At 39.2% G+C, this 25,639-nt stretch overlaps 1 protein-coding gene across 1 annotated transcript; it reads left to right on the top strand.

The window, feature by feature from the left end:
• Positions 1-1,846: 1,846 nt before the first annotated feature.
• LOC118801672 (macrophage mannose receptor 1-like) lies at positions 1,847-22,165 on the top strand. The gene is made up of 21 exons (XM_036562033.1): positions 1,847-2,041; positions 3,484-3,558; positions 7,178-7,225; positions 7,685-7,791; positions 8,095-8,229; positions 8,332-8,437; positions 8,672-8,737; positions 9,944-9,991; positions 10,472-10,578; positions 10,918-11,052; positions 11,155-11,260; positions 11,495-11,560; positions 13,342-13,448; positions 13,788-13,922; positions 14,025-14,130; positions 14,366-14,431; positions 15,407-15,454; positions 16,584-16,690; positions 18,666-18,788; positions 18,891-18,996; positions 21,877-22,165. The coding sequence occupies exons 2-21, from the start codon at positions 3,495-3,497 to the stop codon at positions 21,891-21,893; spliced, it is 1,803 nt and encodes a 600-aa protein (XP_036417926.1). The 5' UTR covers positions 1,847-2,041; positions 3,484-3,494; the 3' UTR covers positions 21,894-22,165.
• Positions 22,166-25,639: the final 3,474 nt, after the last annotated feature.

Consider the following 25,639-nt stretch of genomic DNA (forward strand, 5'->3'; position numbering starts at 1 on the left):
TAGTGAGCAGCACCTTGTGATCTAAGTAGGCGTGATGGTTCATAGTGAGAGAGAAGTTCACTCAGGTACTGAGGGGCGAGTCCGTTTAGAGCTTTATAAGTCAGTAAGAGAATTTTATAATCAATGCGAAATTTAACTGGTAACCAGTGTAGGGTTGATAAAACTGGGCTGATATGGTCAAACTTTCTGGTTCTAGTAAGAACTCTGGCTGCAGCGTTCTGGACTAGCTGAAGCTTGTTAAGGCTTTTGCTGGGACATCCAGCCAGCAGGGCATTACAGTAATCTAGCCTTGAAGTAATAAATGCATGAACTAACTTTTCTGCATCCTGTAGAGAGAATGCATTTCTCAATTTAGCAATATTGCAGAGGTGCAGGAAGGCTGTCGTAGTAATGCTCGTTATATGTGCGTCGAAGGACAGATCAGGGTCTATAATGACACCAAGGCTTTTTACAGATGAACCTGACGTGATCTGTGTGTCATCAGCATAGCAGTGGAAATTTATGCCGTGTTTACTGATAATGGTGCCCAGTGGTAGCATATATATTGTGAATAATGTAGGTCCTAAAACAGAGCCTTGTGGAACACCATATTTTACTTTATTGAGGACAGATGATTCACTGTTTACATTAACAAACTGGGTAACAGGAACAGCTCTTTCCTGGTTCCTACAGGGTTTTCTAGTCTATCTTGTAAGATAGCATGGTCTATCGTGTCAAATGCTGCACTAAGATCGAGGAGGACTACTTCCTTGGTCAGAGAATAAAAATTCTTATTAGTGCTGTCTCTGTACTATGATGTGGCCTAAAACCAGACTGAATTTTTTCATGTATATGATTCCTATACAAATAGGAGCTTAATTGTTTTGCTACAACTTTTTCCAAGATCTTAGATATAAAGGGGAGATTCAAGATGAGTCTATGATTTGATAGTTCGCATGGATCGAGGTTAGCTTTCTTAATCAGAGTCTAATTACTGCTAGTTTGAGAGTTTTTGGGATGTATCCAAGGATAGGAGAGGAGTTTATTATTGACAAAATAGGCTTGGTTATTTCTGGCAACATTTCTTTGAGTAAACCTGTAGGAATCGGATCTAACATACAAGTAGAAGATTTTGTGGCAGCAGATTTGTAGTTTAATTGTATATTCTGAATTTTCTGTCTAAATTTTTCAATTTTATCACTAAAGAAATTCATAAAATCATTGCTGCTATAGGCTGATGGCATCTGGGGTTCAGTAACTGTTTGGTTCTTAGTTAATTTATAAATTGTGCTAAATAATAATCTAGGATTATTCTTATTGTTTTCTATGAGAGAGGAGAGATAGGCTGAGCTTGCTGCAGTAAGGCTGTCTCTCCAGGCGGACTGGAACACTTCTAGTTTAGTCAGGCACTATTTTTGCTCTAGTTGTCTGACAGTCTGTTTTAAAGCTTGAGTACGATCCCTGTACCATGATGCAGCTTTTTCTGCCTTATTTAACTTTTTAATGGAGCCACATTGTCTAGAGTAGATTGAAAAGTACCCTCTAAACACTTGGTCATAATATCTAATTCGGTAGGATTAATTTGGACCCTGAAGTTCCATTTGATTAGGGTGAGTGTAAACATGCTCTGTCCCCTGATCTCTATATGTAGTTATGACAGCAAACAGTCAGATCAGCTGCTTTGATAGTGAGAAAATCTGGATTAAGATGACAGAATTTACATTAACCTGGTGAAACACCTAAATTCCTGACTGAACACATACCAGGGGATGCACAGTTGACTAGTACACTAATTACTCCACTAGTAGGCGATGTGGGCAGACTGTTGGAGGACAGTGTCTGAAACACACACTTCAGTTCACTCCTTCTTACAGCTCTGCTGATTGGACCAGAGTCTCTCATACGATCTCTCCACTTCATCTCCTCCTGAATATAAAGAGGTGATCCAGCAGTCCAGCATCACTGTCTGCTTGGGAAGATCTCCACAGAGTTCTCCACCACCTCAGCAGAAGAACCCATCCACAAGATCATCCACCAGAGGACAAGAATATCTTGTTAATTGGTAATTATGGTCCGCACAATATTAGTAATATATTGATATTTATTAATACAATAAGTAGTGTTTTTATGTATGTGTTTGTTTAACCATTTCCAAACCTCTCCTCATGGAAGTTGAGTATTATTTGTATACTTGCTTTGGCTAATCATTATATTAAATCAAGTGTGCTGGCCATAAAATTTCACCATTCCATGTGACATCTGGGGTCATCGAGAACAAATCTTGAACTAAACTTTGTTCTTCAAGCTAGCTCACGAGATATTACATACTATTTTTCAAAATAAGACATTTTTTGTTCGGTTTTACTGCATCTATTTCCCATGGGTTATTCACATGTTGGTTTATTTTGCTTTGTAAATAACTGAAATGATTAAAAAAACATATTTTTGTGTTTGAAAGGATTCTCTTTGCCTAATATTATATATATAAATATGCAATAACTGAGAAAATCAGAAGGAGCAAATACTTTTTCTGAGCCCTTTAGCAGCCATGGATCAAATCAAACCTTAGTATGAAGACAAAGTGACTCAGGAAGACGTGATGTAAATGTGTGACAAGCAAAAGAAAAAATTCAGTTTAGCCATTGAGTTAAGCCAATCAGGCTGGTCTTCATCACGAACGGCAAACATGACTGTCTCTGATAGTACACAGTGGAAACTACAGCTCTCTGTCTCTTCCCTCAATCCATGACAGTTTACACAATAATGAAATATCTGCTTTTATACAGAACTGTAGACAGTGAGGGTTTGGAGAAAAGACCTTCAGCTGGGTGAAGTTCACATGGTTTGAGTGATAAGGCACAATTTAAACCACACAGAGCTGGAAGGTCACTTGCTAATGTAGCTAGCTAACTTTCTAAGTTGTGTGGATGACGGATTCATTTTGAAAATTAATAAGCTTTAAAGCATACGTCTGTATTTTGGTCTCATGGTGAGCTTCTGAGCAGCGGTGGACAGCACATCAGGTAGTTTAATGACCACATCTGTTTGGTATTGTTCCTGCTTTTCCATAAAAACATGGAAACACCCACTAAAAGTGCAAGTGAACACCGTTACACAATGATATCCAGCACCATCATCCCTGCAATTCTCTAGAAAAACATGTTGATGAACTTCCCTAGAAATTCTTGTGACTAGTAGTTATGCCACAAACTATAACAGTATCTCCACAATTTCCACTTCTTCTCTCAGAGCTCTGTTAAAATTTTAAAGGAGACTGGCTGGAGATCTAAAGGTAGAGCGTTTCAAACCTTCCCTCACTGACCAGCTTCTGCTGTATATTTGTATTTTAAAATTATTTCAAATGAAGCTCAACATCTAACAGCTACATTTACTCTGACAAAAGACTTAATGAGTTAAACTCTCTGTTTGTGTACATTGTGAACGTAGAGTCTCTGATACATTAAATTCTGTCACTGATCTACTGTGTCTGAAATTTCTCTGCAGTCTCTGCCGTCATGGCGATCCGGTGCTCCTCCTTACTCCTTGGGGTCATGTGTCTCCTCAGTGTCCAGCTAGCTGGTGAGAAAACACATCCATTTCACTGATATGCAGTCACATCATTACGGATTAAGGACTGTATAAAATAGTGTGTGATTCTGAGAGAAATCAGGAACAACTCCAGCACTCAGATTAGGAGATTAATCTACACTGACACATAAGTATTGACACACTGGTGTGAAATACTTATTTTTGTCAATTAAATAATGCAGGAACAATACTGTGTGTTTTGTATCTTTCCCCCCTTTTTAAGATGAACATCAGTGGATTATTCTACTGAACTGGCTCAAAGTCAGAATCAAACATATTTTGGACATTTAACTAATTACGTTCATTTGATTAAAATTCCATTTCATCATGACCAAAACAATCATAACTCTACCAAACCTTGCCAAATGTTTCAGTAGTGACTGTTTTGGTAACAATTTTAGCTTATTTTTAGCTCAAAAACGCAGCCAGTATGAACAGCAAACACAGCTCTGAACAGCTGTTCACACAGAAAATCATCATATTTTACATTAAAACACTAAAAATTGCCTAACTGCAGAAAATATGGTGATTCTTAATGTTCCACACTGATTTTCAGAGTTTTAGACACATTTACTTTAAAACAATGGGATCTATGGGATGCAGCCTCACTTCCTGCTGTAAAATGCAGGGGCGTGGCTAAAATTACAGATTAAAATCTTTGGTTTTTGTTGGAAATGGTCTACTACATACTGCTCGTGTACTGATTGTGCCCACAAGAAAGTAGTTAGAATGCAGTATGTGACCAACATGAATTTTCTCAGTATTACAAAGATACCCGGTGATGTACTACTCTGGCAAAATTTTACAGTACGTGGTTTGGGTTATGTTCTGTCTTTATATACGACATTCCATAATGCAACACAGTCATTTCAGGAGGACATAACCACTGATGTAACCACATGGTTTACTCCAAACAGCACCCTCCATTCTGTATTGGTATCATTTTAAAACTCAGCAGGCATGCCTCTTCACTAAAATATATTCACGTGTTGATAAAGATCTGACCCGAAAAGAGGCTAGCAATGGTTGCTAAGTAGTTACTGGAGGGCAAAGGAAAATATACCAGGTTTTGAGATGGTTCTGATTGGCTCAGTCCCAGATGTTGGCCGTCTAGTTGCGCCCCCTTTCTGTAGTGCAGCACATGGATATTGTCTTATACTGGATACTGTACTGTGTACTATTACCAAGAGTAGTATGCAGTATCAGTATATACTAGTGCAATATACAGTACATTGTATAGTAGTGTGCTGTTTTGAATACAGCCTTTTTGTTTTGTAATTGACATGAAAATGTGGCACATAAATTTTAAATAATTTTTTTTTTACTTGAAAATTAAACTTATCCATCCATCCATCGTCTAAACCGCTTATCCTTCTGGGTCGCGGTGGGGTGCTGGAGCCTATCCCAGCTGTCATTGGGCGGAAGGCAGGATACACCCTGGACAGGTCGCCAGTCCATCGCAGGGCAGACAGACAGACAGACATACACATTCACGCACTCACTCACACCTAGGGGCAATTCAGCATGTCCAATTGGCCTGACGGCATGTCTTTGGACTGTGGGAGGAAACCGGAGTACCCGGAGGAAACCCATGCCGACACGGGGAGAACATGCAAACTCCACACAGAAATGACCCTGGTCGCCCGGCCGGGAATCGAACCCAGGCCATTCTTGCTGTGAGGCGACAGCGCTACCCACTGCGCCACCGTGCCACCCAAAATTAAACTTATGATAAATCTAAATATTTCAACTTTATTTTAAACGCACTAAACGTATCCTTTTAAAAGCAAACAAGCACAAAAAGTTGCTTGTAGTCACAAGGGGCAATCATCGGGGTCCAAGCACCATCAGCGCAATGAGGCACTCATGTTTATAAAAATTCACATTTGTTGTTAATTATTGTTTCAACTCCTCCAAAGATATTAGGATACAAGCCTTAAATTGTTCGCATGCACCAACAGCTCAGACGGGACCTATGTTCCAAATTTAGTCACAATTAGTGACTTAAGTTTGCAATGACAGCTCAGACAGGATTCAAACCCAGCACCTTCACACCAGATGAGAGATGGTTTCATGGTAAGCCTCTAGCAGCCCAGAGGAAAACTGCACTTTGAGAGATCATTTATTTGTAGGGGCAACAAAGAACCAAGCATCATTTTAGCAACTAGTTCACAACTTCCAATTGTTATTATTTAAATGTTTTATTGAGATCATTTTTTTTTTCAGTGTCACATTCTCTTTTATATAGAGAAAACAGCCATATATGCAAACTTAGCTCCACTTCAGAAGGACTAATTAACACATGGTGGCCCTACTGTTTATAAACATCCAAGTTTTGTGATAATTCTTGATCTTTAGACTGCTGTGAAGATTTTGAAATCTTGAAAATTGACATTTTAAAAATTCACTTGTTTGAAAAATAAGGTTTCATGTATTTTCCCAATCATCTAAAGTTTTTGTGGCAGGAAATAAATAACTAATCCCAGTGAGGCACTTATGTAGAATAAACAAAGGATACTGTGGAAAAAAGAAATTTGAGTGTAGATCTTATGAGAGGAGAGATGGTTCAGGAGAAATGGTCTGAATGTATGATTGTATAGTGGTACCATTAGGCCAGTTTGGATAATTTCATTTGCCTGTGTATTGGGTCACATACTGAACCTACTCTCCAAATTTGGTCTTTGGATGACTTACAGTGTCGTCTCTATAATGTGTTGCATCATTCGAGGCCCTGACATTTATAATCATCAACATTTTTAGACAACTGCTGAGTTTTTCTTTTGTAAAGACTTTAGTAGACAATTCAGCACCTTCACAAAGGAAGGGAGATGTTTTCAAGATAAGCCACCAGAGGCTGATAACAACAACTGTACTGTTTGAGACCATTTATTTTCAGGGAGTCAAGCAATATTTTAGCATCTAATTTTGGACTTTCAGTTATTTTATGTTTGGGAACTTTTCTTGGCAACTAACTGAACAAATTTGGTCACAATTGTGCAATCCCTGATAGAACAGTGAAGCAGAAGAGACTTGAAGGAATGAATAAAGCTTTGTAGGTTTTTTTGTTTTTTGTGTGTTTCTTGGATGTATTTCCAGTTTGAAATTGAAATACATCTGTACCATAAAAATGACCTGTTGATCTAGAAGCCTTTAATGAGAAGAGCCATGTTAATGTTCAGGGCTTTTTTTTAAACTGTTTAATGCCTCTTTAGGTTTAACACACCATGATAGAAATGTAATATGATATTAATGTAAATGGTTGTTTTGTCATATTTTTACATATTTAAACTCTCACAATCTATTGTTGATGCAGACACTGTGCAAAAAAAACAGTACACCAAGGTGCTAAATATATATTCATTGATTTCGGAATCTGATGTTGTTGTTAGAGATGATCATTTGCTCACATTCAGCTGCCTTTTGAGCACTGTCTGCTGCTACAAAACTTTCAACATATCAGCAAAGAAGGAATCATTGAGACTTTGAAATTGTGTGTGTCTGGATTTGGCGTCTCTGTAGGTATTCAAACGCTCATAAACTGCTGTTGATGCAGACACTGCGGAAAAAAAACAGTATGCTGAAGTGTTACATATTTATTCATTGATTTCAGGTGCTGATGTTGCTGTTGGAGATGATCTCAACCTTCCTCCATCTCTTGGTAAGTTTGAGGGTAACCACTGCAGGTTTATTTTATTTTTCTTGCTTTTAAGCTTTTTTTGATATTCTAGAAGAGTTCTTTGAACTCCCATCCAGCAGCTTTTTGGGCACTGTCCACTGTTGTGCTCTAAAACGTTAAATATATCAGGAAAACAGAAGAAAATGAGACTTGGAGATTAGCAGAACACGATTTGTGCTTTTTCAGAAACAAATATTGTTTTTATCTTTGAGAGTTCTCACTTGACAAACACCTGTACCATAAAATGAACTATCAATGTAGAAGCTTTCAATGAGAAAAGCCACGTTAATCTCTGAACTGTTCATTGTCCCTGTAAATTTGAACCACCATCTTAGATATTCCAAGATAATGTAAAATGTAGTTTTTGTTGTTTTGGCTTGTTTTGGCCAAATTTGACATCTTTTTAGATATTCAAACTCTCACAATCTGTTGTTGATGCAGGCTCTGTGGGAGATAAACAACCTGTTCTCAAAGCCTCTGGTTGGATACCATATGGACCACGCCAGTTCATGTTCTTTGCCATCGAAAAAACCTGGGAGGAGGCTGAGGTGTGTTTATTCAATGCTGTTCCTACAGGTGTTCAGTCTAAACCACCATATTTTGTAAAAAGTATCCTTAAGGTGGACAGTTCTACCTTCCAACATTTGATCAGTAAAGCAGTTTGAGTTGATTTTATGCTTTAAAGAATATAATGTTATAAAGTGTTCATTAGTGTCTCATCCAGTGTGAAATACTGAAGAGCAAGATTTGGAGTAGAAACTCCAACATCTAAAAGGAGACGTCCAAACAGGTTGTGTTAAAGTAAAAGTCCATCCTGGTGAAATGTCTGTCCCTATTAATTCTTCCTGTAGAGCACCTGTGTGGAGTACGGCGCTCATCTGGCTTCAGTGCACAGTGAGAATGAAGACTCTTTCATTAAGCGTCTGATTTACAATCAGGCTGGTTCTGATCGTCCCTCGTGGCTCGGTGGCTACAACAGTCACATAGTAAGTTTGTTTGAGTTAGTGCTGAATCTCTCCCAGTGTTCTGTGTGCTCAGTCTCCTCTCTCGGGGACAGTGGATACTCATTTCAGATTGCTGTTCTTCAGGTTCCACAACGCTGGTACTGGACAGATGAGTCTGCTTTTGACTTCTCTCCCTGGACCCCAGGCCAGCCAGATGGCTCTGGACACTGTCTGCAGACCAACTTCAAAGGTAACGAGATTAAAATTCTTCTCTAACTTTGTTCCACACACTGTACTGGTGGCTACATTAAATGTTCCATGCATAGTCTTTTTGATATAATATTTATGGTCTATATTTGCCTTTATGATAGTGGTTTATATCCATTACCATGTTTTCCACCCCTGTGCTTTTATATTGACTGGAATATTGTGTGTTTTTTCATCATGACTGTATTTTATAGAAATCTGTGCACTGTTCTTGCAGGTGGCTGGGATGATCTTGACTGCAACAGTAAAATTCCTTTTGTCTGTGCTCGACTGGTCACGAAAGGTGAGTTTATGTTTTTTAACAGTGGACCTGGAAGATTGTGTTTTTCAGAAATATGTTTTTTTTTCATCTTCAAATATTGATCCAGACCTTTAGAGATGATCAGGTGACATTTGAGTGGGTGTGAAAGAGTTCACACTCCTCTTTACTGAATTAGGGGCTCAGATTGTTCTTTAGATGAGTCTCCTCTGTTTAGCTGGTCACTACAGTGGTGTATGTGTGTAATGAAGTGACACAGGCTTGTATGAAGTGACTTAAACAATGAAAGTTAGGACTTGAGTTAAATTGATTCTTCTCAGATTTTCATGAAAGATCATTCCAATAAAACAGTGCTAGTTCAGTAGATTTTCTACAAAGTCCTATTCAGATTGGATAAGTCACAGAAACAGCTACATTAAATATAGTATGTGGTATTTGTTCAATGTATGATTTGAATTCATTGTGTTCAGAGACAGTATAAGCTACACTGTATGGGCAGCAATGTTTTAACATTTGACCATCACATTCATATGAGCTTGTTGACATTCCCATTCCAAATTCATGGCCATTATTGTGGAGTTGTTCCCCTTTATAACACCATCCACTCTTCTAGGAAGGCATTCTACAAGATTTTGCAGTGTCTGTGGGAATTTGTGTCCATTCATCACAAGAGCATTTGACAGGTCAGGGCTCTGTGCAGGCCACTGGAGTTCGTCCACACCAAACTGGTCACTCCATGTCTTTATGGAGCTGCTTTGTGCACAGGGACTCAGTCATGCTGGAACAGGAATGGCTCTTCCCCAAACTGCTGACACAAAGCTGGAAGCAGATAACTGTGTAAAATGTCTTTGTGCTGCAGCTTTAATATCACCCTTCACCCTGAGAAGTTATTAGGCTGAAATGCTAGCGATTCATGATATTAGCACTCACAGTTGACTGTGGCAGATCTACCAGGTCAGGCATTTCAAGAACTGACCCTAAGCAAAAGTGTCATCCTGTGACAGTGCCATGCTGAAGGTCACTGAGCTCTTCAGCACCACCTCTTCTACTGCCAGTGTTTGTCTATGGAGACTGCATGGCTATGAGCTTGATTGAATACACCTGTTAGCAATGGGTGTGGCTGAAACACCTGAACTCAATAATTAGAGAGGGTCCCCAGGCTTTTGCCTATAGAGTGTATGGTTTATAGAATATATGCAGAGGTCTCATAGATTTGTTCATTGTTTTCAGGGGCTAATACAGCTGGTACAAGTGATGCCCAGCTCGCTCCCGCTCCTGGTAAGTTTAAGGGTAATGGCTGTGTAGCCTGTTTCCACTGCAGGTTTATTTTATTTTTCTTGCTTTTAAGCTTTATTTGATATTCTAGAAGAGTTTTTTGACTCACATCCAGCTGCTTTTTGGGCACTGTCCACTGTTGTGCTCTAAAACGTTAAATATATCAGCAAAGCAGAAGAAAATGAGACTTAGATATTAGCAGAATTACGATTTGTACTTTTACTGAAACAAATATTGTTTTTGTATTTGAGCATTATCAGTTGACCTGCACCTGTACCATGAAAACAACCCAACGATCTAGACGATTTCAATGATAAGAGCCATTTAAATGTCCAAGGTTTTTCTGAACTGTTCATTGTCCCTAGAGGTTTGAACCACCATCTTAGAAATTCCAAGATAATGTAAAAGTGTAGTTTTGTTGTTTTTGGCCAAACTTGACATCTTCTTAGATGTATCAACTCTAACAATCTGTTGTTGATGCAGGCACTGTGGAAACAAAACAGGCAGTTGACGCTAAATCTGCATGGACATCATATGGACCACGCCAGTTCATGTTCTTTGCCATCGAAAAAACCTGGGAGGAGGCTGAGGTGTGTTTATTCAATGCTGTTCCTACAGGTGTTCAGTCTAAACCACCATATTTTGTAAAAAGTATCCTTAAGGTGGACAGTTCTACCTTCCAACATTTGATCAGTAAAGCAGTTTGAGTTGATTTTATGCTTTAATTTTTATTTTTAAAAGTGTTTGATGTTCTAGTTGTAAGAATATAATGTTATAAAGTGTTCATTAGTGTCTCATCCAGTGTGAAATACTGAAGAGCAAGATTTGGAGTAGAAACTCCAACATCTAAAAGGAGACGTCCAAACAGGTTGTGTTAAAGTAAAAGTCCATCCTGGTGAAATGTCTGTCCCTATTAATTCCTCCTGTAGAGCACCTGTGTGGAGTACGGCGCTCATCTGGCTTCAGTGCACAGTGAGAATGAAGACCGTTTGATTAAGCGTCTGATTTACAATCAGGCTGGTTCTAATCGTCCCTCGTGGCTCGGTGGCTACAACAGTCACATAGTAAGTGTGTTTGAGTTGGTGCTGACTCTCTCCCAGTGTTCTGTGTGCTCAGTCTCCTCTCTCTGGGACAGTGGATACTCATTTCAGATTGCTGTTCTTCAGGTTCCACAACGCTGGTACTGGACAGATGAGTCTGCTTTTGACTTCTCTCCCTGGACCCCAGGCCAGCCAGATGGCTCTGGACACTGTCTGCAGACCAACTTCAAAGGTAACGAGATTAAAATTCTTCTCTAACTTTGTTCCACACACTGTACTGGTGGCTACATTAAATGTTCCATGCATAGTCTTTTTGATATAATATTTATGGTCTATATTTGCCTTTATGACAGTGGTTTATATCCATTACCATGTTTTCCACCCCTGTGCTTTTATAATGACTGGAATATTGTGTGTTTTTTCATCATGACTGTATTTTATAGAAATCTGTGCACTGTTCTTGCAGGTGGCTGGGATGATCTTAACTGCAACAGTAAAATTCCTTTTGTCTGTGCTCGACTGGTCACGAAAGGTGAGTTTATGTTTTTTAACAGTGGACCTGGAAGATTGTGTTTTTCAGAAATGATATGTTTTTTTTTTATCTCCAAATATTGATCCAGACCTTTAGAGATGATCAGGTGACATTTGAGTGGGTGTGAAAGAGTTCACACTCCTCTTTACTGAATTAGGGGCTCAGATTGTTCTTTAGATGAGTCTCCTCTGTTTAGCTGGTCACTACAGTGGTGTATGTGTGTAATGAAGTGACACAGGCTTGTATGAAGTGACTTAAACAATGAAAGTTAGGACTTGAGTTAAATTGATTCTTCTCAGATTTTCATGAAAGATCGTTCCAATAAAACAGTGTTAGTTCAGTAGATTTTCTACAAAGTCCTATTCAGATTGGATAAGTCACAGAAACAGCTACATTAAATGTAGTATGTGGTATTTGTTTAATGTATGATTTGAATTCATTGTGTTCAGAGACAGTATAAGCTACACTGTATGGGCAGCAATGTTTTAACATTCATCACAAGAGCATTTGACAGGTCAGGGCTCTGTGCAGGCCACTGGAGTTCGTCCACACCAAACTGGTCACTCCATGTCTTTATGGAGCTGCTTTGTGCACAGGGACTCAGTCATGCTGGAACAGGAAAGGCTCTTCCCCAAACTGCTGACACAAAGCTGGAAGCAGATAACTGTGTAAAATGTCTTTGTGCTGTAGCTTTAACATCACCCTTCACTGGAACTGAGAGCCCAAACACTGAAACCCACTCCATGAAGCTCCTGATGCTCAGTTCTTGTGCTGATGTTAACCCAGAGGCAGTCTGAGCTCTTTAGTGAACAATTACAGAAGATAAGCCTTTTCTAATGTGCTGCTTGTGTCGGCACTCAGAGTCTTCATTCTATGGGTTGGCGTGTTCTACTGCTCGGTGGCTGAGAAGTTATTGGGCTGAAATGCTACCGATTCATGATATTAGCACTCACAGTTGACTGTGGCAGATCTACCAGGTCAGGCATTTCAAGAACTGACCCTAAGCAAAAGTGTCATCCTGTGACAGTGCCATGCTGAAGGTCACTGAGCTCTTCAGCACCACCTCTTCTACTGCCAGTGTTTGTCTATGGAGACTGCATGGCTATGAGCTTGATTGAATATACCTGTTAGCAATGGGTGTGGCTGAAACACCTGAACTCAATAATTAGAGAGGGTCCCCAGGCTTTTGCCTATAGAGTGTATGGTTTATAGAATATATGCAGAGGTCTCATAGATTTGTTCATTGTTTTCAGGGGCTCATACAGCTGGTACAAGTGATGCCCAGCTCGCTCCATCTCTTGGTAAATTTAAGGGTAATGGCTGTGTAGCCTGTTTCCACTGCAGGTTTATTTTATTTTTCTTGCTTTTAAGCTTTATTTGATATTCTAGAAGAGTTTTTTGACTCACATCCAGCTGCTTTTTGGGCACCATCCACTGTTGTGCTCTAAAACGTTAAATATATCAGCAAAGCAGAAGAAAATGAGACTTAGATATTAGCAGAATTACGATTTGTGCTTTTACTGAAACAAATATTGTTTTTGTATTTGAGCATTATCAGTTGACCTGCACCTGTACCATGAAAACAACCCAACGATCTAGACGATTTCAATGATAAGAGCCATTTAAATGTCCAAGGTTTTTCTGAACTGTTCATTGTCCCTATAGGTTTGAACCACCATCTTAGAAATTCCAAGATAATGTAAAAGTGTAGTTTTGTTGTTTTTGGCCAAACTTGACATCTTCTTAGATGTATCAACTCTAACAATCTGTTGTTGATGCAGGCACTGTGGAAACAAAACAGGCAGTTGACGCTAAATCTGCATGGACATCATATGGACCACGCCAGTTCATGTTCTTTGCCATCGAAAAAACCTGGGAGGAGGCTGAGGTGTGTTTATTCAATGCTGTTCCTACAGGTGTTCAGTCTAAACCACCATATTTTGTAAAAAGTATCCTTAAGGTGGACAGTTCTACCTTCCAACATTTGATCAGTAAAGCAGTTTGAGTTGATTTTATGCTTTAATTTTTACTTTTAAATGCGTTTGATGTTCTAGTTGTAAGAATATAATGTTATAAAGTGTTCATTAGTGTCTCATCCAGTGTGAAATACTGAAGAGCAAGATTTGGAGTAGAAACTCCAACATCTAAAAAGAGACGTCCAAACAGGTTGGGTTAAAGTAAAAGTCCATCCTGGTGAAATGTCTGTCCCTATTAATTCCTCCTGTAGAGCACCTGTGTGGAGTACGGCGCTCATCTGGCTTCAGTGCACAATGAGAATGAAGACTATTTCATTAGGCGTCTGATTTACAATCAGGCTGGTTATAATCGTCCCTCGTGGCTCGGTGGCTACAACAGTCACATGGTAAGTGTGTTTGAGTTAGTGCTGAATCTCTCCCAGTGTTCTGTGTGCTCAGTCTCCTCTCTCGGGGACAGTGGATACTCATTTCAGATTGCTGTTCTTCAGGTTCCCAAACGCTGGTACTGGACAGATGAGTCTCCTTTTGTCTTCTCTCCCTGGACCCCAGGCCAGCCAGAAGGCTCTGGACACTGTCTGCAGACCAACTTCAAACGTAGCGAGATTAAAAGTTCTTCTCTAACTTTGTTCCACACACTGTACTGGTGGCTACATGAAATGTTCCATGCATAGTCTTTTTGATATAATACTTCTGGTCTATATTTGCCTTTATGATAGTGGTTTATATCCATTACCATGTTTTCCACCCCTGTGCTTTTATAATGACTGGAATATTGTGTGTTTTTTCATCATGACTGTATTTTATAGAAATCTGTGCACTGTTCTTGCAGGTGGCTGGGATGATCTTAACTGCAACAGTAAAATTCCTTTTGTCTGTGCTCGACTGATCACGAAAGGTGAGTTTATGTTTTTTAACAGTGGACCTGGAAGATTTGTGTTTTTCAGAAATGATATGTTTTTTATCTTCAAATATTGATCCAGACCTTTAGAGATGATCAGCTGACATTTGAGTGGGTGTGAAAGAGTTCACACTCCTCTTTACTGAATTAGGGGCTCAGATTGTTCTTTAGATGAGTCTCCTCTCTTTAGCTGGTCACTACAGTAGTGTGTGTGTAATGAAGTGACACAGGCTTGTATGAAGTGACTTAAACAATGAAAGTTAGGACTTGAGTTAAATTGATTCTTCTCAGATTTTCATAAAACATCATTCCAATAAAACAGTGCTAGTTCAGTAGATTTTCCTATTTTCCTATTCAGATTGGATAAGTCACAGAAACAGCTACATTAAATGTAGTATGTGGTATTTGTTTAATGTATGATTTGAATTCATTGTGTTCAGAGACAGTATAAGCTACACTGTATGGGCAGCAATGTTTTAACATTCATCACAAGAGCATTTGACAGGTCAGGGCTCTGTGCCAAACTGGTCACTCCATGTCTTTATGGAGCTGCTTTGTGCACAGGGACTCAGTCATGCTGGAACAGGAATGGCTCTTCCCCCAACTGCTGACATAAAGCTGGAAGCAGATGACTGTGTAAAATGTCTTTGTGCTGTAGCTTTAACATCACCCTTCACCCTGAGAAGTTATTGGGCTGAAATGCTACCGATTCATGATATTAGCACTCACAGTTGACTGTGACAGATCTACCAGGTCAGGCATTTCAAGAACTGACCCTAAGCAAAAGTGTCATCCTATGACAGTGTTTGTCTGTGGAGACTGAATGGCTATGTGTTTATTTGTATACACCTGTTAGCAATGGGTGTGGCTGAAACACCTGAACTCAATAATTAGGAGAGCATCCACCGGCTTTTGCCTAACAGGGGTACTGAATATATGCCAATGTGTAAAATTTTTGTTCACTGATTTCAGGGGCTTATGGTGATGTTAAAATTGGTGCCCAGCTCCCTCCATCTCTTGGTAAGTTTCAGGACAATCATCGTGTAGCCTGTTTTAACTGCCTGTTCATTTCATTTTTCCTTCTTTTTTGCAGTCCTTTGATATTCTGAGAGAGTTTTTTTTATTGTTTCACCATCATTTTCTCACATCCAGCTGCTTTTTGGGCACTGTCTGCTGCTGCGTTGTAAAACGTTCTACATATCAGCAAAGAAGGAATCACTGGCTATGTTTACATGCAAACATTTTTGCCAATCCGATTGAATGTATTCTGATTACAGATTCAGACTGAGGTGTTTATTCTCACTCTACTCAACAATCTGATGAAAATATTCGTTTATATGTGCACTACAAGTAATCCGATGCAAAATGATGTGTATGCGTGGAGTACCACTTAGTGTAAATGTTACCATTACAGCGAACATCACGTGAGGTCCAGTCCGAGTGAGATGAGTTTCCAGTTAATGTCAGATTCAGAAAAACATCCTTCACATATACTTATAAAGGAAGTGGCGAGAGGAAGACGTCGTGTTCTGAGACACATAAGCTGGACGTCCGTCCCACCGCCATCTTTTAAAGAGCAGAGCATAAACTTGGTCTCCTCTGCAGACCAGTTTCTGCTCCGCCATGTTGCACGGTATAAACTTTCACTATGACGCGACGAACATGATCAGAACATACTTAAACTTTCTGATAGGGAATGTAATCAGAAACAGGCGTTTACATGGATATTATTCTTCTATTTAACGGATTATTTACAGGATTACCCACCTCATTCAGTCGGATAGAAACTGTATTCCGAATGGCCTCAATCAGACTAGTCTGTTCCGACTGAGGTGTTTACATGGATGTATTCTATTCCGATTGAGCTATTAGTTGGATTATTCACCAATTAATAGGCTGCATGTAAATGTGGCTATTGAGGCATAGAAATTGTGTATCATGAAAACAACCCAGTGATGTAGAGGCCTTTAATGAGAAGAGCCATTTCAATGTCCAGGGTTTTTCTAAACTGTTCAGTGTCTCTGTAGGTCTGAACCACAAGGTCTGAACCACAATTTCAAGATAAAGTTCAAGTGTAGTGTTTGTTGTGTTTGTCCAAGTTTGTCATCTCTGTAGATATTCAAACTCTCACAATGTGTTGTTCATGCAGGCTCTGTGGGAGATAATCAACCTGTTCTCCGAGCCTCTGAATGGTTATCGTTCGGATTGCGCCACTTCAAATTCTTCACCGTCCAAAACACGTGGAAGCAGGCTGAGGTGCGTTTATTCAGTGCTGTTCCTACAAGTTTACAGCCTAAACCACAGTGCTTTGTGGAAATATTCTAAGTTGGACTGTTCTACTTTAGGGTCTTGATATTTAAATCAGATTGAGTTGACTTCATTTTTTAATTTGTATTTAAACGGGTACGGTGTTTTAGTTGTAAGAATGTAATGTTATAAAGTTGTTCATTTAGTATTTTCTTTCCAGTGTGACATTCTGAAGATGTAACGCGACAGCCCTAGTCAGACGCTCGCGGTAAAAACTGATGAGGCTTTAATAAAAAAGGATTTGACAAGAATTATAGTCAGTTTATGTCAGACAAAAGAGCACTAACATTACCAAGGCAACCAAAACCAAAAGGGCAAAGACCAAAAGACAACGTCAGTAAATCCCGAATCAGAGTCCGACACACAACATGGCAAACAATAATACTCAAGAAATGCTCAGCAGCTCTACAAAGAGAAACACTACCTTGCAAGTCATCTACTCTAAAGCCCAGGCTTTTAACCCTGAAGACCCTCGTGACGTGTTTTGCGTCACAAATCACACCTTGTCTTCTGAGCTTTATACCTCAGGACTGCTTTACCGCAGCAGTTCACTACGCATATCCTTAGAAACTGCGGCGTCTACCGTTTCTAAAAATAGCGGCCCATCGCGGTCCGATGAAGCATCTGTGAGTAATCCGCCGTGGAAAAACAGTAAAAATAGACGCTCCTTCAAAGTTTATGTTTTATTTCTCTAGTAAATTTCAATTTCTGTGCTGATAAACTCTGCATTTCGCTTTATTTCCACTACTATTATTTACTATAGGGCTTGTGAAATATTTACATGGTGTTTCAAATCTAATATTTGATTAGATGAGTCAGTATTATCCACCGAAAACGCCTCTTCAGCGCCTCTCAGCGCCTCCGCCGATCAGCCGCTCTGAAGCTGCGCGCATGTCGTCAGTTTTCCTGCTGCGCGCGCACCTTCAGAGTCTTTTGGCGTCCGTCCAACACCGCTGGACTGATCCAGATTTCAGGTTTATATTACGGTACAGACTCTTTACTGTGTGTTTTCTAGATAAAGCAGTGTTTATCTGATCATTTCTGGAAGGATTCTTTATTATAGGAGTCATTGTTATTATAAGCAGCTGATAATAAACACCCAGTGTACTAAAACAGTGTTTTATTAGCTGGAATATTAGCCATATTGGCCCTGAACAAAAAACCCAAAGGCTTGACCTGCTGTGTCAGTCTGTCACATGCAGTTTTAGCAATCTGCATGGATCCTTTAGGTGAGAATATCAAGAAAAATAAGTCCGCCTGATGCTAATCACATACTATTTCACAGTAATAAGCCATGTAATGAACAATCAACAAAATTCAAAATTCTAATATTTTCAACTCATAGACACTTTATTCTAAAACTTTCTCATTGACATCTAAGCAGTGCAGTGATGTTTTGAATAGATAGTCAAAAATAAGTAAAATAAAAAAAAAACAGGCGCTTGGTAAAATTTTGATCAAAACATGTCCAGTTTCATAAAAATATCAAACCTCTGTGGGCATTTACAACTCAGGTGATTACATATTTGAGAAGCCACATGTCTTCTGAAAATAAAACAACATATAACATGTGGCTGTCTCATATAATTACTAGAGTTACAACAACTGAAAGAGGAACTGACAAAAACGGGGGGAAAAACACACCTAATAGTGCCCTAAGGGTGTTACACTAAACTAAACTAGTCAAATGCCCCAGAAACTGGTGCATTGTATCAGCATTCTGGTGATTGCAAACGTTGATTGGTGGAACGAGGAAGTTCAGCAGACACATGATATGGAGTCCACGTTTGAGTCTGCTGCGTGACAGAAGAGCAAGGTTTGGAGCAGAAACTCCAATATTTAAAAGGAGACGTCTAAACAGGTCAGAATGAAGTAAATGTACATCTCAGTGAAATGTTTGTCTCTCTGTCAATTCTATCTGTAGAGCACCTGTAAGCAGTTCGACGCTCATCTGGCTTCAGTGCACAATAAGAATGAAAACAATTTCATTATGAGTCTGATTCACACTCAGGCTGATGGAGTGTGGCTCGGAGGCCACACTGACGGAGTAAGTGTGTTTGAGTTGGTGCTGAATCTGTCACACTGTTCTTCCTGCTTGGTCTCTTCTCTCTGGGGCAGTGGATACTCATTTCAGATTGCTCTTCTTCAGGATTCCGGTATCTGGTTTTGGACTGATTTCTCTGATTTTGACCACACTAACTGGAGCCCAGGTGAGCCGAACGGCTCCGGAAAGTGTCTGAAGATCTACAACAACGGTAATGAGATGACAGTTCTTCTAAACATTTCTCAAATGTTTCCTCACACTGTACTGGTGGCTACATGCTCATCTCACTGAGAAATGCTCCTAGCAGAGTCTTTTTAATAGAATATTTATGATTTATATTTGCATTTATTACAGTGGTATATATCCATTACCATCTTTTCCACCCCTGTGCTTTTATAATGACTGGAATATTGTGTGTTTTTTTGATTTTGAGTTGATTTTTCACTGTTCTTGTAGGTCTCTGGGATGATTTTCATTGTGACAGGCAGTTCAATTTTGTCTGTGCCAGATGAATCAGGAAAGGTGCGTTTTCTTCATTTCTGCATTGTACAGCACATCATAGAAAGTTGTTATTGACATTCTTTTATTATAACAGCGTACCTGACTGTCCTTTTTTACTCAGCCATCATGCATTTTCTGTTATCTGTAAATACTGATCCAGACCTTCACTGATGATCAGGTGTTGTTTGACTGGGTGTGAAAGAAGAGCAGGGCAGTCCTGAATTAGAGCTCACACTCGTCTTTAGTGAATTAGGGGCTCAGACTGCTCTTTAGATGAGTCTCTTCTCTTTAGCTGGTCACTGCAGTGGTGAATGTGCAGTGAAGTGACACAAGCTTGTATGAAGTGACTTAAAATGATTAAAGTGAGGACTTTTCTAGTATTTAATGTTACATGTGCATTCCAAGGAAACGGTTTTAGTTGAGTAGATTAGTTTAGTGGGCACATTAAGAGGTGCAGTCAATGCAGAATGTTCTACATGTCGTATGTGTAACGTGTTTGTGTGATTTTCTGATAGAGTGTAGGCTGTGTTCACAGCGTATAGATTATATTTATTTATGTTACTTACCAGCCCCCATCCTTGGAGGACAACAAAGACTTTATAGGTGGTGATAAATAGAGAGATCCGTCCCGATAAAGAGGGAGGATGTGTACTGATGAACACAAAACAACAAATACATATAAGAGAGGAAAAGGAGAAAAAGAGAGAAAGAAAAAAAAAAACAAAAGGCATTGAACGCAAGAAAAACTACTACTACTACTTCTACTACTAATAATAATACTAATAATAATACTAATACTAATAATAATGATAAACAAACACAATCTGAAATTTAAACTAAGAACTACTTAGACATAGATAGTAAACCAGAACTATTAACAATACAGTTATTTGATATTTTGTGTGTGTGAGAGTGAGAGAGAGAGAGAGAGAGAGACAGAGAGAGAGAGAGTGAGAGAGAGAGTGAGAGAGAGAGAGGACAGTCTAATAAGGGTATCATCAGCTGTTGGAGGAGTCACTAATGTAAGAGGGAAGTGAGTGAGTCCAGGCTGAGTTCACTTCTGTGGGTTTAGTGTTAGAATTTTTTCCCATTGATAGTCAGTTAGGAAGTTTTTTTTACAGTTGGTGAAGTTAATGTTTTTCTTGATTTCATGAAAATCATTTTCTTGGTGATGGTTAGTGCAATGAGAAGTGTAAAAACTGGGTTTTGTTCATGAATTTTTGTAATTTGTATTCATGTAATTCATACTCAGTGTTCTTAGTGGGGTTATTTACCATCTTATTCTCTGATTCTTTAATTTTCTGTTCTAAATTATAATTCATTTCTGTATCTTTCTTTTTTTATAGGAAGAGTATGGTATTATTTTGCCTCTTAGTACAGCTTTTCCTGTTTCCCATATAAATATTGGTGGAGTTTCAGAGGAATCATTTATTTCCAGGAAGAATGGCCATGCTCTTTTAAAATCTATAAATTATATATTATTATAAAATATGTAATTATTATTATTACTATAATCCAGATCTTTTGGTAGGTACGTGTTAGAGTGCCATCTGAGGGCTGAATTATATGGATGATCTGCGTTCCATGTAAGCGTGGTCACTGTATATGGTATAACTGAATTTCTGATTAAGAGGAAGTCTATGTGGGAATTTGAGCCGTGAACTGCTGAGTAAAATGAGAACTCAGGTGTTCAAGACACCAACCATCACCAAGCCCAAATCGGACAGGAGTTGTTTTATTGTCTCTGTGGATGGCCAGTTCTGTGTGTTGAGTAAATTACCGATCCTTACTAAATCTGGACCAATAACTGTATTAAAGTATCCAATTATAATTGGAGAGTTAAGAGAGATTTGAAAGATGTGTGAACAAAATAGGATGAAAGGATGGGTCATCAGTATTTGGGCCACAGAAACAGCATAAGTTATAGCATAGTTGCAAATGGTAATATTTATTAGACTAAAGGAAGGTACCACCCACTTTTACTGCGTCAGTGTCTCGCTGTGTTTCTTGTCATGCAGAAATGTACCGTAAGTCTGCTTATTATTATATGGGCCAATTTTTACCAGTTGTTTTGCATACAACTGTATATTTATACATTTATGTTTATAGCATTTAGCAGATGCTCTTATCCAGAGCGACTCAGAGAAAGTGTCTTCGCTAGAACAAATAGGTTAGAGAGAGAAAGACCTGCTCATGTTGATACCTAGAGAAAGGAAAGAGTGCAAAACATTTCAATAAGTAATAATTAGTGCTCACTTAAGTGCTGTAAAAAGAGACGGTCTTGATGCTCGTCTTCCACACATCTTGAAGGATGGCGGGTCAAGCTGAGCTGTACTGGAAGCTCGAAGGGCTCGAGGTACAGTTTGAGATTTGACCATTGTCATCAGGGAGGGAGGGACTGGTCCGTTTTTGGTTTTATAGGCATCAAGGTTTTAAATCTGATGCAGCTACAGGAAGCCAGTGAAGAGGGCGCAGCAGTGGGGTGACGTGACTGAACTTAGGAAGAGTGAAGACGAGCTGTGCTGCTGCATTCTGGATGAGTTGAGGAGGCTTGATGACTTGAGCTAATGGACTTTCTCTCTTGTTTTAGGTGGTTTGGAAGGCTAAACTGACCTGACCTGTTCCTTCCAGTACCCTTCTGCATGTATCAGAAATCACTTATAATAATCAACTCTTCAGCTCTGAGAGCCCCAGATATTAAACATAAAAGATTATTATGATCATGTGTTTCAGTTTCTATGTTTGATCTAAAAGCAAAGATCCAGTAACACTACATCACTGTAATCTGTGTGTACAAGGGGCTGTGATTGATTTCAAATAAAATTCAGCATTGCATAATTCCTGCTTCCTGACTGATTCATCACCCATCTGTGTTATTAGTCTTCTTACTAAGAGGAGTTGGTCAGTATATTCCAGGGTCCATGTACTGTACAGTAGAATGGTGTCCCTTTTTACTGTAAAGCTCTGATACTGAACTGGATGTATTATACAGCATCTGATTTCTTTGCATGACTAAATTATGAGCTTTTATCTAAATTACCTATTTACAGTTGTTAAAAGTTCTTTTATGCAGTGTGTAGTTATCTAATATACTCTGCCTCAGCTGCTTTATCATTATTATACACTGATTCTTCAGGTACGGTGTGTTACACAGGTTCATTCACCAAAAAAAAAGAAAAAAATCAAAAAAGATTAAACGCAATCCCTACAGTTTCTTAAAGGCAAAGGGCAACATGTATTTTTATTTTCTTTCTAAAAAAAATATTTTTAAAAAAATCGCTATATGGGGAATTCCACCATTTTTTCCAGATTTCTACATAATTCAATTGTTAAAGCAGCACAATGTAAGATTTATTGTTGTTAAAACTAAAACAAGTGTCATTACAACATCAGAAGTTATAAAAACAAGATAAAATAAAGTCAGAGGCTAAATAACTCAGGTGGCTCATGATTCTATGCTGAATATAATAATGCAAATGTGCATATGTGGTACTAAAAGGATTTTATTAAAAGGATGTCCTTAAATTCCAAGGGAAAGGTCAGAAAGTTTGAACATGAGCAAAAAAATGTAAATCTGATCACTTTCTAAATGAATCTTGTTGAATAAAGTGAGAACTAATAGTTTGTCAGACAAAGTAGTAAATTATGAAACTTGCTGTATTCTTATGTCACACTGGGACTGGGTAGATGAAATTGTACTGGACATAACATGGAGCTGGACTAAAGCTGATCCACAAAGTAACCCGGTCAGAATAACTTATAAGCACCCATTCACTGAATTATAAAAATTCATAGTCATTAAATGAGAGACAGCTCCATGTCATGTTTGCTACAAGAAAGCTACAAAGTTTACACATGCATAGTGGAAGCACATGCAGTTTCAACTATATATACATTTTTCACACATTTTTACAGTGGTAAACAGTGTTACAGTGTTGTGGTAAGTAGCTTGGGGATGTGACAAGAATGAGTTGCATTGACAAAAAACATTTTGGATGTCTGCTTATTACCATTACTAACGGTACAGAACCCCTTTACCATTGGATAATAAACAAGTGGGGTTAGCCCCAGTTAGTTCAGGAGTTTAATAACAGGTATGGGCTGCATATACTAACGCAGACAAAATCACAAAAAATTACTACAGTAATTCCCTTAACAGTTGGTGCTTTGGCGCTATCTGGTAGGTGATATCAGTAAATGACTCAATGATAATAAGAAAATACTGTGGCTAATCTAGTCATGCACATCCATGCAAGCAGCCAGCAAGAAAATTCAACGTGGTCCAGGTGTGGCCTGAGTAATTTTATGCCCCTTTGGCTGGTAATGAGCAACCCCATGAACTCCAGACCAATGAACCCACTGGAACAGCACAACAGGAGCATGTATAGGTGAAGAAACAGCTGTGTGCCATTAAAACTAGAAGCGTGATGCAATAACATACACTATATGGACGTATAGATACCTCTTAATCATTAAATTCAGGTGTTTTTCAGTCTAATTGCCACAGGTGTATAAAATCAAGCACCCAGCCATGCAGCCTGCCTTTACACACACTAGTGAAAGAATGGGACCATAGAGCTCAGTGAATTCGAGCGTTGTTCTGTAATAGGATGCCACTGTTGCAACAAGTCAGTTTGTGAAATTTCTTCCTCCTAGATTTTCCATAATCGACTCTGAGAGGTATTATTGAAAAGACAAAGTGTTTAGGAACCACAGCAACTCAGCCACGAAATGTCAGACCACGTAAAGTTACAGGTCGCCAAGTGTTCAGGAGCATAGAGCATAAAGGTCACCAATATCATTATCAATAACCGCAGAGTTCAAACCTCCTCTGGCATCAACATGCAAGGCAGGTAATATGTTACGTTAAAGTCCTCCATTTTATTTCACTATTTCTCATTTTGTATGAGCAGAAATACAAAGCGACTAAGAAAAGTGCCTAAAGCTGGCTGTTGTAAAGTGATACAGTATTGGTATAAAAAGTCATGATGTCATCATAAATATCAGCACGGTTAGACGCTTCTCTACCAATCAGACTGTAAGGTCGGGACTAACTGTTGTGTAAGACATAATAAAGAACATGAATCAAAATAGGATCAAAACTTACTGCTTTCTTTTGATGGGTAGCACTTCTGTGTTGTCATCAAAGTCTTGGCCAGTGCTGGACAGCAGCTGTTCCTTATACTTCATATTAATACTGATCTTGTTCATAAAATATCTCCACTTTTATTTCTCTAAGCATTTTGCATCACAGAACAGCAATACGAGTTTAGAATACAGTACAGTTAGCCAGACCCAGTAAGACTGCAAAACACAAACACACCTCAGCTTAATGACCACACCACTGAAACTACGACCCCACCTCGGAGAGAAGGTAGCTAATGTCCTGCCCCTGAGGTAACGCGCTAACTACAAGCTAACGTGCTAACGCTCTAACCGCGAACCAACCCGCTAGCTAACGTGCTAACACGCTAACTAACCCGCTAGCTAACGTGCTAACGCGCTAATCACGAATTAACCCGCTAGCTAACGTGCTAATGCTCTAACTGCAAACTAACCCGCTAGCTAACGTGCTAACACGCGAATTAACCCGCTAGCTAACGTGCTAACGCTCTAACCGCGAACCAACCCGCTAGCTAACGTGCTAACGCTCTAACCACGAATTACCCCACTAGCTAACGTGCTAACACTCTAACCGCGAACCAACCCGCTAGCTAACGTGCTAACACACTAACTAACCCGCTAGCTAACGTGCTAACGCGCTAACCGCAAATTAACCCGCTAGCTAACATGCTAACGCGCTAACCGCGAATTAACCCGCTAGCTAACGTGCTAACGATCTAACCACGAATTACACCGCTAGCTAACGTGCTAACGCGCTAACCGCGAATTAACCCGCTAGCTAACGTGCTAACGCTCTAACCACGAACTAACCCGCTAGCTAACGTGCTGATGCTCTAACCATGAACTACCCCGCTAGCTAACGTGCTAACACGCTAACGTTAACTGCGAACTAACCCGCTAGCTAACGAACAACAGTAACACCTAGTTTGCGCTAGTTTGGTACACAAAACCATTAAATAACAAGTTAACATAGTTAGCTAGCAGACTGACGTCACACTAAGGTAACATATTTACAGTAAACAAATTAGTTCAGTTCACTGTTTCTACATCACTGCATAATCAGAATCCTCCACTAACACTGCACTGTAAGATGCACTGCAGACACAGTCAGCCGTTCAGCTCCTGACAGAAAGGAGGGAAAGAAAAGCCCACAGTCTGTTTACCTCCAGCGTTGTGATGTCATCGCTCTCTGTTCACGCATGCGCACAGGGGCAGAGAGAAAAGCAGCC

Source organism: Colossoma macropomum, unplaced genomic scaffold (genome assembly GCF_904425465.1).
Source record: "Colossoma macropomum unplaced genomic scaffold, Colossoma_macropomum, whole genome shotgun sequence".
NCBI lineage: Eukaryota > Metazoa > Chordata > Actinopteri > Characiformes > Serrasalmidae > Colossoma > Colossoma macropomum.

Coding starts and splice junctions, on each gene's coding strand:
- LOC118801672 (XM_036562033.1), top strand. CDS start 3,495: ATGGCGATCCGGTGCTCCTCCTTACTCCTTGGGGTCATGTGTCTCCTC. Junction 7,226..7,684: donor CAACCTTCCTCCATCTCTTG/GTAAGTTTGAGG, acceptor TTGTTGATGCAG/GCTCTGTGGGAGATAAACAA. Junction 14,131..14,365: donor TCTGCAGACCAACTTCAAAC/GTAGCGAGATTA, acceptor CTGTTCTTGCAG/GTGGCTGGGATGATCTTAAC.